This window comes from Ambystoma mexicanum, chromosome 7p (genome assembly GCF_040938575.1).
Source record: "Ambystoma mexicanum isolate Mex_15411 chromosome 7p, UKY_AmexF1_1, whole genome shotgun sequence".
Classification (NCBI taxonomy): domain Eukaryota; kingdom Metazoa; phylum Chordata; class Amphibia; order Caudata; family Ambystomatidae; genus Ambystoma; species Ambystoma mexicanum.
The window spans coordinates 270,363,306-270,379,603 of NC_090939.1; the positions used below are offsets into that span (position 1 = coordinate 270,363,306).

General features: G+C 45.6%; 1 protein-coding gene across 1 annotated transcript in view; it reads right to left on the bottom strand.

The window, feature by feature from the left end:
- The window catches only part of URB1 (URB1 ribosome biogenesis homolog), a 2,274,827-nt gene that overhangs the window by 1,714,764 nt on the left and 543,765 nt on the right, over positions 1 to 16,298 (bottom strand). Inside the window, exon 10 of the mRNA XM_069636341.1 lies at positions 5,955 to 6,092. Within this exon, the coding sequence (XP_069492442.1) occupies positions 5,955 to 6,092 (138 nt within the window). The remainder of the gene's footprint in view (positions 1 to 5,954; positions 6,093 to 16,298) is intronic.

Below are 16,298 nucleotides of genomic sequence, written 5' to 3' on the forward strand. Positions count from 1 at the left end.
ACACTCGCCAGAGCTCTTATTCTGTCGCACCTCGACTATTGCAATGCCCTTTACCTAGGATCCACCAAGACTACTACCAGTAAACTGCAAACCCTTCAGAACAATGCCCTCAGAGCAGCTCTGGCCATCTCCAGAAGAGAACACATCACAGGACTCAACCAACAGAACAACTGGCTCTCCATTAGAGATAAAAATTCTACTAAAAATGGCATCACTAACACAGAAGTCTCTTAACTATGCCACCCGAGCATACCTGATCAACAGATTCCACCGACACTCCTCACTTAGACCCACCAGAACTGCATACAAAAACTGTTTATCTGTCCCCCACTGGAAACTGTCCACGATAGGAGGCAACAGCTTCCCGGTAAGAGCTGCTATGTTGTGGAACTCTATGCCTCCTAACCTTAGAGTAGACATGCCCTATCTGAACTTCCGCTCCCTGGTAGTCTCCTGGCTGAAATTGGAGACCCACTAAGACTATGAAATGCACTGCGCTACCTGCACAAATTGTAACACGTGTGCCTCCTGCTTACCTGTACATACTGGCCCGTCGGCCTACTACTGATTTGTATATAACACTGGTGTATTTCATTCTTGCATTATGTTTATTCTTTGTACTGTAACCAAGCTTCGAAAATTCTTGAAAAGGCTGCGCCCTGATACCCCCGGGTACGCTCGCGCATTATAAATAATAAAACAAACAAACCCTTTTCTGAATCAACCCAATCCCCTACGTTCCGTTCTCCATCATGGTTTGTTTGATTTGTAAAGCGCCCCAGGCCTGTGGGCAACCGGGCGCATAATCTTAAGTACAGGTTACAGCAATATACAAAGGGCGAGATTTACAGGTAGTGCATAAGTACAGGATACAAGTTAAGAACGATACAGTGTGGCATATATACACAAATGAAATATTTGTTTATATATGCCACATATAACCTTCCCCATTTCGTCCCGTAAACTATTTTGACACGCCAACCCCCTCCGTTTCTGACACGAACATTCTTTCACATCACAATGGACAACGGACCAATGTAAAATCTGTGTACCAGACATGTCCCTCTTAAGGGTCAGGCAATTGACTCAAATCACACACACCTGATGACCCTTCCTTTTCTCCACAGTAATAAAAGGTGGAGTAGGAGAGTGCAGTATGAGCATAGCAGGTATCATTACGAGACGCTACCGAGCGGCAGTTCAAGAGAAGGAGAAAGGCGGCAGGAAGCGAGAGGGTGGCGAGGCCGAAAGGGACCTTACCCTTTTCGTCCCCGACCCGTAGAACCTTCATGGACGAGAGCCTAAGACCGCGAACAATAGTGCAAGTGTCCTGCAGCAGATGTGAGCGGTACAGGGGGCAGGCTTATGCCAATAAGCAGGAGCATGGGAAGCTCCCGCGCCCGTTGTGCCAGCCTTGACTGCAGAGAAGCTAAAAGCCAAGCATTACATCACAATTGGTGAGTCGAGGGGAGAACCGATAAGAACCGGACTGTGTTGAGTGACAGTCGCAGGAGTGGAAAGCTTCGACCCAAAGCTATTGAACTTTGAATGAACTGGTAAGTGTGAAGGGGAGACCAGCTGCAGAGGGAAAGTGGCACCACGTGGGTGCTAATTCGAGACACACTGGTCGAGCCCGATATGAGAAAAACTACAATTACCAGAAGGCCGTAAGAAGGCCCACGAAATAGGTCAAAGTGGTCATACAGAGTGTCAAGCGAAATCCCTCTACAATCGAAAGACTTATCTATATGCATTGTGAAAGAAAGGGAAGTGAATGCCATAGCAAAAGTGAACATTAAGAATCCGAGGGAATTGACTCCCATTAAAGTCAAGGGGGATCTGGGCCCGACCAAGGGAGATCCAGGGGTGAAGCCATCACCCGAGAAGATAAAAAGCCAGAGAAGCGTCCGATGCCAGACGAAGGCGATCCGGGTGAAGCTAAACTCAACACATACAATCGAGAAAAATATGAGCCTGAACGAGGGAGATTCATGGAGTTAAGCTATCACCCAAAGTTTAATGAGAAAAGAAAAAGACACAAAGAAATACAATTGAGAAGGGTCAGTAGAGAAGAGGGGGACCCAGGGGTGAAGCCGTCACCCTTATTGAATTTTGGAAAAGAATTTTCATTTGTTAAAGTAACTGTTGTTTTGTTGTGCTGAACAACTCCGGCCCGAAGGCAAGAACCTTTCAAAGGAAACTAGACTTGGCCATCGACGGTCCTGAGAACTGCCATTAGAGTGGTTGTCTGGTGCTGGAGAAGACCGAGACTGTACTGTGCTCCACCAACTCCACCTTACCACATGCTCAAAATGTAGGGAAGGGAGACTCAGGCTATTGCCTTCTGACTTATTTGGGAACACGTCTTTCTTTCTTGAAACTTAACCCCCACATTCTTGGTATTTAGTGTAAGGTTTGGCAATAGTTTTTTTTTAGTATAGGCCCTTTTATTTTGACACAACTCTACTAGGACTGCCTTATTGTTTATTTGATGGTCGACACTGGTCCTAGATTTAGGTTTAGAATAGGCGTTTTTCCAACCCGCATACCACTTTCATTTTTCAATAAACACCCTTGAACTGTGATCACTTGTGTCTGTCGTCCTTGTGTCACCATCAGATTTTCCACACTGGAAGCAAGTCTAAGCCCACCAATGGCAAGGATCTGCACCATTCAAACAGCCAACAGTGGTCCAATCAGGGACCACTGTGTGTTTCACTCATGCATGCCCTCCAGACTCTCGTCCAGCATGGTTGTGGAATTGGACCAGACAGTCCCACCCACAAATGGCATGCACTAGCCGATGAAAACAGCAGCTTTTCCGGGCAAATGCATGACCATATTAGGGAATTCCTGACCTGTGAAAGCAGGAAGGCGGCCACGGAACAATATAGCCAAATACAAGCGCAAAGTCTCATGGCACAGACATTTTAGTGCACTAGCCACATTAAGTAGCCAGATGCAGTTAACACGAATGTGCACACTAAAAGTATTGCAAACAATGTAAAAAGCTAACTGCTGTCACCAACTGACTGATCGGTTTCCCGATGACAAATGAGCAAAAGGCCAGGAAGTGAAGCTAAAAAGTCAGGACAAGTTCAAAAACAAAAGGTTTGGGGGTCGATAGAATATGGAGGGAAAGTTGCCTAAAAGAGAAATCTTTCCTAACACTCGTTAATGCCCCGCTCCTCTGTTCTGATATCAAGAAGGCCTTTGTTGGTGCTTCGACTCCTGGACCCATGGGAACAACTAGTCTTGACCCCCTGCTCGAGAATCTGTGCATCGACCCCAGCCCAGGGATCTGTGTATGCTGAACATTCAGAAGTGGCCTTGGACCAACCGTTGGACTGGCCAGCTCTTTCCTGGGCTACTCGCTGCAGCCACTCCTGTTCGAAGCCTGTCTCCCATAGGGCAGGGAGTAAAGTGCTGACCCCAACTCACTCCGAGATTAGTGATGTAACGTGTGTTAAGGATTCCTCCCTAGGCATTTACTAGTGTGTTGGTATGGAGTGGAGTACTGATCTGAACATTATCTTACTTTTTGACTGTTATTAATCATAACCACTAGCACAGCAAATCTCTATAGCAGCCTACCCGAAGAATGTAGACTTTGGAACTGGGGATATTTGTGCATAAATCCCCAAAATAATTTTGGGCTTAACTATATAAGAGTTGAGCTGTTTTGTGATTATTCTGAAGAGTTCTTTATATTTCTATGCATCTGAGTACTTACCTGTGTTTCACTGCTTTTTGAATCAAATGCTATTTTATTTCACATAAGGGTGATTGCATATACCACTAAGCGTTGCTTTTATAATGTATATATCACTTATATAAGCATTGATTTTATAATGTTTGACTAGAGGTTGTACTTGTAGTGTGTAATCTAAAGGCCTAATAATACAATTTTATTTTTATACTTGTGTCTCTAACTGGAATTACTGGTGTTGCTGTGTGTGGATTCAATGTAGCCCTAGACCACTCTTACACCCTTCCCATGACTAGGCTGTAAAGACAGGTGCCACACATTTCTTGATGTACATCAGGCAATTTTATTCACAAGTTAGAAGAACAACAAAGACCCCCAACCCATACACTGGAGAGCAACAAACCAACTGACCACAACCGAAGGATAACATTTTACAGCTTGGGCTGAGCAATCTTTATTCCATGTCAATGTTCCACATACTCCTAAGCACATACATCACAACACACCTCCCTCCCTTAACATACACACACACGCCACACGCTCACTCCAAAGTACAACTATATACAGGTGATAAAACATAACATTGTAGTGACTGAAAGCACGACAGAGGTCACACCATGAACTGGTTAATGAGGTGTTAATCTGACTAGGCTTTCTGTGCATTGGCATCACACTGGAAAGGTTTCACTCTCACCGCCCTAGCCATATTCCACACTTGTCCACTAAGCACTCTTACTGCACCTCAACACCTGCGTTACCTGCACCGGTTCGTTATACAACACCTCTCCCTTCCTTTTCACAACACCCTTCTTGATGCAGACCCAATCCCCCCTTCAATTTCCAGATCTTTCTTTCCCGTCTTCTCATTAACCTTCCTCACCCACTCATCTTTCTTCTTAACCATCCTTTCTCTCACTTCTTCAACAACACTCAGAATCTTAATACCCCCAGTACGACCTATGGGTTGAGCGTTCTGTGTGCTTGGGTAAGGAGCAAGAAAGCACAAGCACTCAAGAACTGGCGAAAAAAGAACAGTCACCATTTTGGGTCAATGGTGAGTCTGGTGTGCATTACCTTGGCTGTGAACACAGCCTGCGGGTAAAAATCACAAAAGTCGGTAGAACACGTCCACTGCCGCCGGCCATTCAGGTATGCTCGTCACTGTAACTGAAATTTTACAGGAACAGTGAGAAAGGGGATACCGTGGATCCCCTCAGCACTTCGCACAAGGTTGGGCATGCTGATCTCACAATATAAAATGTAGAGAAAATAAAAACGATACTCTCAACCCTTGAGAACATGTGTTCTACAGGGTAAGTAAAGGACTAACAGAAATGTTACAGAACCAGTGAGAAAGGGGATACTATGTAACCTCTCAGCACTTCACATAAGGTGGGGTGTGGTGATCTCACAAAGGGGATTGTAGAAAGGATCAAAAGTATCCTTCTAACATTGGGAACATTAGTTCACATGAGGTAAATCAGAGAAAAAAAGGGAATCCAAAGGGAGTCCTCAGCAACACTTCAAAGAAAGTGCTGTGTGATGCAATAATAAAATGTAGATGCCCAACAAGCCATAGAAAAGTATGATTCCCAAAATAAAGTATGGTGAGACATACAAATGACTCCCATAGTTTGAGTAAAAGGAAGGATGAGTGGGGAAAAGGTTCCCACTCACACAGAAACATAGAAAAAGAATCCACCAGTCCATCAGAGACTGCTGGAGTCTCAAAGGTGAGGATGATTTAGCATAAATATGAACAGCTAACCTAAAACAGTTTCCTTAGAAGAGGTTTGTGATGGCGTGAAATACTGAAAAAGATCAGAAGGAAGAAAGCGCTCACAGTTGTCATCTGCGTTGTTCTTTAGTATGTCCAAGATCAAGCCAAGGGCCAATTCTGTACTACCATTTTTTTCTTTTCGTGAACAATTAGATCACTGTTTTTGAGCAGTGCATGTGGTCCTTGCTATCGAGCTTCAAAATATTTGTAATACACTGCCAGGCCTTCAAAGCTGAATCAATACGAACTCAGTCCCAGGTTCCCTAAAGAAAGCAATGTAAAGGTATGGAAGCTTTGAAAAAATGAATATTACAACAATCCTGACCTGGTTCCAAGAGACTTAATTTGCTTGTACTAATACCCATGTGCACCCAATGTGAAATGCTTATTCAGAGCTATCTCACGGGAAACAAAACACAGGGACATCTCAGAAAACGAAATTCATAAGTAGAGACCGCAACTTACATTTAGTCCTTGGGTAAACATGGCTTTGTTGCAGATAGGAGGCACAGTGGTGACCATAACCATTGAAAGTAATCTTGACAGCGGAATAAACTCAGCTGTTTTAAAAGCATTGGACACCTCTGGTTGACCTTCATAGATCTGAAGAAAGAAAAAGAAAACAATGAATGCAGTAGGAATAGGTCATCACTTTATGCATGGACGAGAGAGCACACACACTAACACAACATTTTTTCCATGCACTTAGGAATATATTTCAACTAAGGGCCAATGTAGAGTTTTGCACTTTGAGTTGGCAGTTTCCAACCATTGGATGGATGAGTTAATTCCTCAAGAGTTCGTCCGACGCCGTTTTTATTTCTGTGAACCAGATATTCGTTGTGCATTCCTTTCCCTACTCATTTTCTAAAGGATTAAGACTCTACTTTTGTAGGGGACTATGCAAATCACACACAGGCTTCTGACCTATCTGTGAATCTCAAGATGAACCTGAGCAAAGATCTTCTGTCCCTACAAACTCTGCAGCAAAGCAAAGACACTGCATATCTGCTAGCGAATATGCACAGGCTACTAAATAGCACGTTGATCAGCATGATCCAAAGCGCTGTAAAAAGTTCCGGGTAATGCCCATTGGTAGAGCCTCAATGATAAAACGTCAGGAATATGCAAGCAGAGGCCTCGTACACATACTTTATCTTGGCTCCAGTTGCTTACTGATGAAAATGCAAGAACAACCTGAAATGCAATATCGCATACACCAAAGGAACAGGGGGTGACCGGGAACCAAAAGTATCCAAGAAAATATTTGTCAAAGTGCCCCCTTAATATACTGCCTGAGACAAAGCAGTGAGCACAATCAATCCCCACCCCTGAATACAAATTGGGGAGTGAGTATTCTCTACCCAAGAAAATCTGCAAAACAAATGGGTCCAAATGTTGAATTTTTAAGCACATGTGTCCACATATAAAGATTAAAAGTAGTTTTGCCAAGAATGACAAAAAACATACTTGATGCTTTGTAACACATTATTTACTTCAAATGGATGTGGGGAGGTGGAGAGGTGAAGAGGTGAAGGAAAGGGGTGGTGTGGATATGAGCGAAATTATGAAGTGCAGAAAACTAGGATACCCGTACAAAAATTTGCCATGATGCAGAGGACCGCCAGGAAATCCCCAGAGGTCCCATGAGGCAAGTCCAGCACTGGACGCAGTGTTTCAGCTATTGAAACATCTTCTGCCTCGCATCTCTCATGTGCTCAGTAATGTCATCACTAAAGTCGTTGGTGGTGTGTGTGTAAGGTGTTCTGTTACGCAAGGGAAAATAGGTGAAATTGTGCAGGTAAACCTCTACACAACGAGCTTTTGTCTTTAATGTTATCTACACTCGAATGCAATAGTAATTTATATTGCGCCTCTTACCACCCTGGTGGTCGCCCAGTGACAAAGCTTGTCCCGATTATGTATTGTGCCCTTGCATGTGTAGAGGTGAAAATGGGTATAGGGAGAAAAGACAGGAGACTAGAAGATGAGAACCTATTGAGAGTTAACATTTCAAAATACACAGTCTGGTATGTAAACACCTACTTGTTTTATACTACAATTTATTTACAAAGCACAACAAATCCACAACTTTTTACCTTAATACCCATTTCAGCAAAACACGAGGCATGTGCAAGTAAGATTTGAGCATACGCGGCCCAGCTTCATCATCTACAGTGTTACTGCCTCCATTCTATTAGAGCAAACAACCAGAATGGGTGCATGGAAAGGAGCATAAGCAGTAGTGTAGAAACTGGGTATTAGCACTTGCAATTCTAGAGTTCCCACAGTAATTTGCAAGCCCCCCCAAAAGGGAACTTTATGGGCAATCATGAATCCTCCTATGTAAACTTTTTTTATTACCCACCCCACAAGTATGATTAAGAACACTAAGGTTAGAAAGATTGTGTCACTTTGCTTAGGTGATGAAGAAGAGGTACAGTTAGGGAGTTTAACTAAAGTCCACCTACGGTAGGACTAGAGAAGACTCACTCTTCGATGTACAGGGCTCCAACTCTTAGGTTTGGCCTGAACTACCTAAACGGTTTGGTAGCAGTAGACGACCAGCCAGGCTTACTCTAGAATGGAGAAGGGCTGTAGGTATGTACAATGACCTCAGGGCACACCTATAGCCAATAATACACTTATACACAGTAGTTTTATAAAATGTCCCCCCAGAATAACATACACCATTGTAGCGTATCTTAAAGGTCAATATCAGTCAGTAATTCATAGGGTCACTTCTGTCCCCCTTCTTAAATATCAGAATTACCACCAATCACATCCATGAAGTGGACGTTGGCCCCTTAGACTTCATAATGGTCATTGAAAAACTAAACCTATCAGATGGAATTAGAGGTATGTGGGGTATAAGAACAGTATCTAAGTTCCATCGATTACACAGACCTCTAGGATGTGTTTTTGTAGAGGTGCAATTGTCAACCTTGTTCCACTGCAGAGTCCCTGTGATGGCATAAGATTGCATAGTAGTAAAATTGCAGCACCTACTTTCAGCTTTAGCTCGTAGAAGGCCTTCATCCTCCAGTGTTTCGCTATTCAGAGACTGAAACTTGAAGTAACTTCCGAATGTTTGCGATAGTGGAAGGTGACGGCGTAGAACCATGCCAATTTCTGTTTGTTGACATGATAGCTGTTGTTGAAGTGGGTGAACTTTGCCAGTTGGACAGCAGAGGGCAACCTAACACTGATTGCATCAGGTGAGTACGGAAACATACCTAACCATTAAGTATATATAGATTGTTATTTATTACAAACAGAGGCAGCTGACAGTATTAGAATTACAGGTATGTACATTTATTCACATTTACATACAGTAAGACTTTTGTTAAGCATTACTCAGTTCAGCAGTAAACTCTTAGATGATATACAGATAAATAGGTAGCATCAAAACTTAGCAAATCATTTCTCATAACCAACATTTAAAGTAAGCAATACAGATACTGGTAAGAACTTTTAGGCAAAATATACTTTAGGAAGTCCAGCCCTATCTGGGAATGAGAGTCTCCGTCAGTGGGGACAATGGGTGAACAGGGGGCCCTTGATGGAAGAACAAAGAAAGGCAAACACTATCAAAAGGTGTAAAAATAGCAGGTTTCTTTCATGTTCCAGGTAGGGAAAAATTCGTTAAAATTCAGTACATGGAGGTCAGGCTGACCCCCTGGAGGATTGTCCACCAAAGGACCAGAGTCTTTAGACCTGGGAGAACAAAGTTGGGTTGTCCAGTCCAATGTGTCTCAGAGAGCTCAGGAGGAACCTGATTAAACACAGCAAGCATACAGGTGAGTACCTAGCAGCGGAACAGTACCTTTTCATGAGAAAGAAGACTGTCACTGGCGGGTCCCCAGGTGAGGCGTCAGCAGCTCCTGTTCAGATTCTTGGCCTGGAGGCTGAAGAACTTTTGGCAGGAGCAGGCAGCTTCTTGCGATGGGACGACCAGCAGACAATCTTCAAGATACTGGCTCATTGGGACTAAACACAGGATTTAGTTCAGTGATGGTTGTCACACGGCAGGCTTCTCTCTGTTTCTTGGTCCCAGACATTGAAGGGGAGACGTCTCAGAGTGTGAAAGTCACTGTAGGTCCAGCAGAATGACAGCGAATTTCCGGCCGAAACCGCACTTCAGCAGATGATGCACAGCAAACTGGTCCAGGGTATTGGGGAATTGCAGCCCAGGGCCGTCACAGCTATTCGAGGGACGGTTCAAAATGCAGATGGTCTCAAGGCTTGTTGATTCCTCCAGCCCAGGGGAGGAAGAAGTCTGGATCATCCGCGTCGCTCAGAAGAGGAGGTTGGAGCACCAGCAGTCACGCAGCAGTCATTGGTGGTCGCTGAAGATGGCTGCAGACATCCTCCTCCTTCCTAGGATTCTTCCTTCCATGAGTCGACTCTCGTTCTGCTCCTGTACCCGCACCTTTATGCAGGAACCCAACCAATAAGAAGTAATGCCACATTCAAACTTTGGGTGGGGGCTGTCTCAAGGGAACAGCCAGCCTCCCAGTCAAAACTGGATTCAAGCAGACACACTGTAGGGCAAACACAAAAGAGTGAGCAGGACCTCACCCACCCAGCACGGCAGAAGAAGGCTCAAGAAAGGACAAGTCATCAACAGTTGGCAAAATATGAGACTGCCACCATTTTAGTACAATGGTGACCCATGTGTCCCTTACCGCAGCTACGACAGCAGCGTGTGTATGTTTCACTCAAAATTGGTAGAAAATATCCACCGTCACCGGCCACTCAGATTAACTTGTCACTGTAACTAGAAAGTTACAGGAGAAATGGAAAACGGGATACATTGTGTCCCCTCAGCACTCCACATAAACAGGGGTGTGCTGATCCCACAAAATAAAAGTAAGTTAGGATAGGAAGTAATCCACTATCCTTGGAAACTGTAGTTATCACAAGGAAAATAAAAGGGACAGTTCAAAGAGCTCCCAGCCACACTGCACAGAAAGTGCTGTGTGATGCAATAGTAAATTGAAGATGCCTTAAAAGGTGGAGAAAAGCATTACTACAAAATGATACAACCAAAAGGGGTTTAAAAAAGTTCCCAAAGATAAAGTAAAAGACTGAGTGAGTGAGGACAAAGGCGTGCACCCACTCAGGATAACGGATAACAAAAATCCAAGAGTCCAGCAAAAAGTGCCAGGGGACTCACAAGTGGGGAGAATATTGCACAAACATGAAATCCTACCTAAGATTTACAATTACAAACTGAGGATTGTCCAGAGCCACTACAAACAAATAACAAGCCTGTCCTTACACTTAGATTATACATAATAAAAACTGTATATAAGAAACCCATGAACAGTCATGTACATGCGTAGGACAAGTTTCCATCCGAGCCACACAGAATGATTTATCATCTACAGACAATCTGGTACCAATGCATATGCTTCTACACAAGAACAAAGGCCATGAAACTCACTATACTCCAAATATCATTTCAGCACAAGGAACACTCAGCCAGACAAATTGAAAGCGAGTTTGATCATGCAATGAAAATTCCAAGATAGAACGTACAGAGAAATGAGAGGTACAGAACGACCACCCAGCGTGAACACAATTGATCATTTTGATGACCTACAACCAATATTCCGCTGGGACAAAGTATCAAAAGACATCTTCAATAATGCCCCACTGATTGCATAGAAGCAACTAAAGAATCTAGCACCATCCCTGGCCAGAAGCGCATTTTCAATTGATTAAGAAAGCATGAGCCCTGGAACATATATATATTTTTTTAAACTTTTATTTATTGGCAGAGTTCAGGCAGTTACACACTTTGAGCAAACCAACATAGTTATCAACATACAGAATGGAGTCGGCACAAGAGCAGTCGTAAACATTATCCTCAACGGGAAAGGAACAGGTATTTCCAGCAATAATACAAACTATGTTCATGGGTGAGGCGATACTGGTGGGGTTGAGTCCTCATTAGTCTATTTAAGTAGCTACAGAAGGCAGTCCTCACATTTCTGGGGCGAAAGTGCGCTGGTAGGGAGGCAATATAGTCCTCTTCACATGTTTGTGTCCAAGTGAGGGCCGAGAGCCACATTTTAAAGGTGGGTGGGGAGGTGCATTTCCAGCTCATCAAAATACATTTCCTGGCGACCATACATCCTACGTTCAGAATTTTTGACATTTTCCTGATCCCATCCCCCCCCCCCTCCAAATGTCAAACAACATAGCCATCGGGTCTGGAGTGATTACAGTACCCACAATCTCAGAGTGCATCCAAGATATCGCCCCAAAACGCCTGCAGTGCACGCCCAGAACATGTGGGCGTGGTCTGCCCCCTCAGCACGGCATCTCGGGCAAACATGAACATTGTCTGTTGACCCTAGTTAGTTTGCGGGGGGGTATAATACACTCTATTCAGTATTTTGTACTGCATGCAGTGGTATCTAAAATGGAGGGAAACCTTACGTGTGTGAGAACACATCCACTGCCATGTGTCATCTGGGATATCGAGGCAGAGGTCTTCAGCCCATGCTCTCCGAACCTTAGGGTCCACATCTGAGTGTTTCGTAAGTAGAATTTTATATAAGGAGGAGACTATGCCCCGACCATTGCTGGAGTTGGCAATGAAGTGCAGATCAGGGGTGTCATGGGGTTCGGCGGGGAATGTCGACCACATATCCCGAACCGCAGCTCGAAGTCGGTAATACTGTAGCATTTCCAGTGCCAAGCAGGTATGGGCGGGGCTCCATGTCTGCGGGGTAATGAACTTTCCTTCCAGAAATAAATCTGTTAGCGCTTGATACCCCAGGTCGAGCCAGTGTTGGGAGAGGAGTTTGTCATGAGTGGGTTCAAGTCTTGGGAAATTCCATATGGGGAGCAATTTGTAATAAGGGCGAGGGGAGAGGGTGAGATCAATAAGGCGGCGCCACGCCGTCAGGGTGGACATGACAGGGTCAGCCGGGGTGTTGGTAGAATATCCGTGATGGAGGACGAGGGTCATTGTGTTGGTATCAGTCTTAGCCACTTTTTCCTACTTGACGGATGGTGGGGGGGGGGGGTCAGCGGGATGTTTATACCAGTATGAGGCAAATTGAGCTTGGCCCGCTATCTAGTAAAGGGAGAGGTCAGGAGCTGTGAACCCACCTTTCTCATAAGGTAGTGCCATATGTTGCAATTTCTTTCGTACCGCACCGGCGTGCCATAGGAATTGAGAACCCATAGCCTGTAAATCGTCAAAATATTTTTGCCCTGGCCGGGGCGTTACATTTCCAAAGATGTGTAATAGTTCAGGGACCAAGATCATTTTAATAAGTGAGAGTTTACCAGCCAGCGAGAGTGGCAGGGCGCGCCATCTTGTCAATTATGACTCGAAGTACTTCGCCCGACTGAGTAGTTGTCAGCAATCAAAGCAGATCTGGATAATGCCACGTGAACCCCTAGGTATCTGAAACCATCGGGGGGCCAGCGGAAGGGATATTCGCAGGTCGGTTGTTGAGTTGCACTGGTTAGGGGGAATATCTCGGATTTAGTGTAATTTATCGTATAGCCAGAGAAGGTGCCTATCTTGGTTATGTCTCTCAGTATGGGGTCGAGGTAGTTAGAGGGGTCCCTCACATATAATAGAACGTCATCCGCGTATAGCGATATTATGTCAGGGGGGTCCGCCAGTCGCACGCCCTTGCGGCAATGTTGTGCCCTGACGTGGTCTGCCATTGGCTCGATAACTAGACAAAAAAGGATGGGGGAAAAGGGACAGCCCTGGCATGTACCCCTCCGTAACTCAAAGGATTGTGAGGTCACTTAGTTGACCAGTACCTTGGCGGTGGGGCTAGTGTATAGTAATTTGATATATTGGATCATATTCGGGCCTAGCCCCATTTACTCCAGGACAGCCCACATCTATTGCATCGATACCATGTTGAAGGCCTTCGGTGCGTCCAATGTGACTGCCACTGCTTGTGTTCCCTGGTCTATTCTGGAGAGGACGTTGAACAGCCTTTTGATATTAAGAGATGTAGAGGGACGAAGCCACTCTGCTCTTCGTGGACGAGGTGCCGCATGATTGGGAGAAATCTGTTAGCCAGGGTCTTGGCCAGTATTTTTGTATCTGTGTTCATGAGTGAGAGGGGCCAATAAGACCCACACTCATGGCTGGGCTAATCAGGTTTGAGAAGGACCGTGATGATTGCCTCTCGCATGGAAGGGGGGAGGATTTATTCGCCTAGCGATTCCGACCAGGCCTCCAGCAGTCTAGGTGCAAGGATTGCGACATGTTCTTGATAAAATTGTGACGCAAGTCCATCGGGACCAGGGGCCTTACCCGGCGGTAGATCAGAGATGGCTTTGACGATTTCATCCAGTGTTATGGGGGACTCAAGTTTCTCGCGAGTGGGCCGAGATATATAGGTCATGGGGATTTGGTCAAGCAGATCTGAAATATCTTGTGTATTATGTTCATGTAGTGGGTGTATAATTCGGCGTAAAATTGGGAGAAAAGAGAAAGGATCTGGTGGTCCAACCATTGCTGTACTCCCTTAGCATCCTTAATGCAATCAATATGTGATCTGCCCACTTCAGCCTGGACCAGTCGTGCAAGTGTCCTCCCCGGCCTATCTCCCTCACCGTACTTCCTGGCAGCTGCCGGCCGTGCCAGATATTTTATCTCACGTATAGCATGAGATTCAAATGTTTCCAGCTCCGCTCTGATTTGAGCCAGCTCGGGGGGCGTAGCCCCTGTCGCAGTGTCTCGCTCAAATTCTTTAAGTTTAGTTTCGGAGCGTTGTAGATCATTCCTGATTGTTTTTAGTACCCCTGGCTCCCGTGAGATGGCCATGCCCCTAATATAAACCTTAAAGGCCTCCCAGCGGACCCCGAGGGCAGTGTCTTGTTGCGATTTGCACTCAAAGAAGGTCTTTATATCTGCAAGGATCTCGGCTTGAATACTACGTTGCGTAGTGCTTCTGATTTAAAGTGACAGGCACTGCGGGGGGGGGTGGAGAAGACACTAGTTCCACGTTCATTGTCTCGGGAGCATGGTCGGACAGGGTGCGGGTAAGTATGCAGGTATCAACGACTCTGCCAATCAGGTCGCCAGTGGCCAGAAACAGGTCTATTCTAGAGGAGGTGTCGTGAGCGGAGGAGTAGAAAGTATATTCGCGCGCCTGTCGTTGGATTGCCCTCCATACCTCTCAGCCCCAGAGTTATCATGTGTACTTGTAGTCTCTTGGATGCATGCGAGTTGCCCCTAGGCGCAGTGCCCGTCCTGTCTATTGCATTATCAAGAATGGGGTTCATGTCGTTCCCCCACCCCCCAGATTATCGGGACCCTAACATATCCCATAAGTAGAGAGGACACCTTATCGAATGAATTTGGGCGTGTTGATGTTCGGGGCATATGTGTTCACAAGCAGACACTCCCTGCCAGCTAATATACAATGGAGTATGACATATCTCCCCTCAGGATCTATGAGGCTTTTCTTCAATATAAACTTAACCGACTTGTGAAGTAGCGTCAGAACCCCTCTGGATTGTGTAGAGTATGTGGTGTAAAATCTATTGGGGCCCCAAGAGGGCGCTAGACAAGATGCAAGGCGACCAAGGGCATGCGTCTCCTGCAGGAGGAGAATTTTTTCCCCCATGTCTCTGCGTGTATGCCGTAATCTTACGGGCTTTGGTAAAGTTGCCTATCCCCCGGACATTCCAGGACATCAACTGGACAGCCATTCGGTCGTCTTCAGGGAACATTCCAATGAACGCGCCTGCCCATGTGTCGTGAGCTATTGGAAATGTAGTGCTGTGGATCGCACATCGCGTGCAGTGCCCTAACTTCTCTGCCATTTTCTAAAACACCCTGCACCCCCCAACTCCTCCCTCACCGCCCATCCTAAACTGACAGTGTGCCCATCCCCCGTGCCCTCCCGAAGGTAGGCCCCTCCCAACTCGTCTGAACCGGAGCACTGGCCCAACAGGGGCTCGAGTGCGTCGCAAACCTCAAAACAAACATTGCAGCTACAGTGGGGTGCACCACTGCCGTGAAGCCAACTAACATGGGAACCCAAAGAGTGCCTAGGTACTCACAGTGAACGTGGCGACCAGTAAACTTGCCGTCGACATCTCAAGATTATCATCAATATTACAAGCATGGGTGAAGCGTGAGATAGGTATACAGAATCAGGAGGTAAGGGTTATTGAAGGAGGATCATGTGACACCTGATACTGCCCAATTTGCAGCATTCAATTGGAAAGGGTGAGTGAGGGCGCCCTAGTTAGGGCGGCTGGTCTAAACAGCCGATCCACAGATAGAGCGGTCAGTAGGGAATATTTATCACGGGTGCTAATTGCTCATGGGGTAGAAAAGAAAGCAAGAACATGAGAGTAGTGCAACATATGTGTGGAGTACTACTGCTGTGTTCAATCATTCTCCATGAGGTCATCGGCGGGAGCACGCAGGGGGATGTGTGCCTCTATGAATTTCACTGCCTCGTCCGGAACCGTGAAGAAATATAATTTGTTGTTAAAGGTGAACTTCAAGCGGGCGGGAAACAGTACGGCATATGCAATATTCCTGTCCCTAAGCAATTTCTTAACTCCAGTGAATTGGCAACGTTCCTGTTGCACTCCGGTGGAGAAGCCTGGGAAGATTCTGATAACCTGACCGACGAGCCGGAGTTCGCCTTTCTCACGTGCAAGCCGTAGGATATGATCTCTGTCCCTAAAACTGAGGATTTTCGCAATAATAGGTCTCAGGAAGTCACCAGGTTTAGGGCGCGGTGCGAGTACGCGTTGCGAGCGCGCAGTGAGCGTGTTCAATAGCGAAGAAGGGGG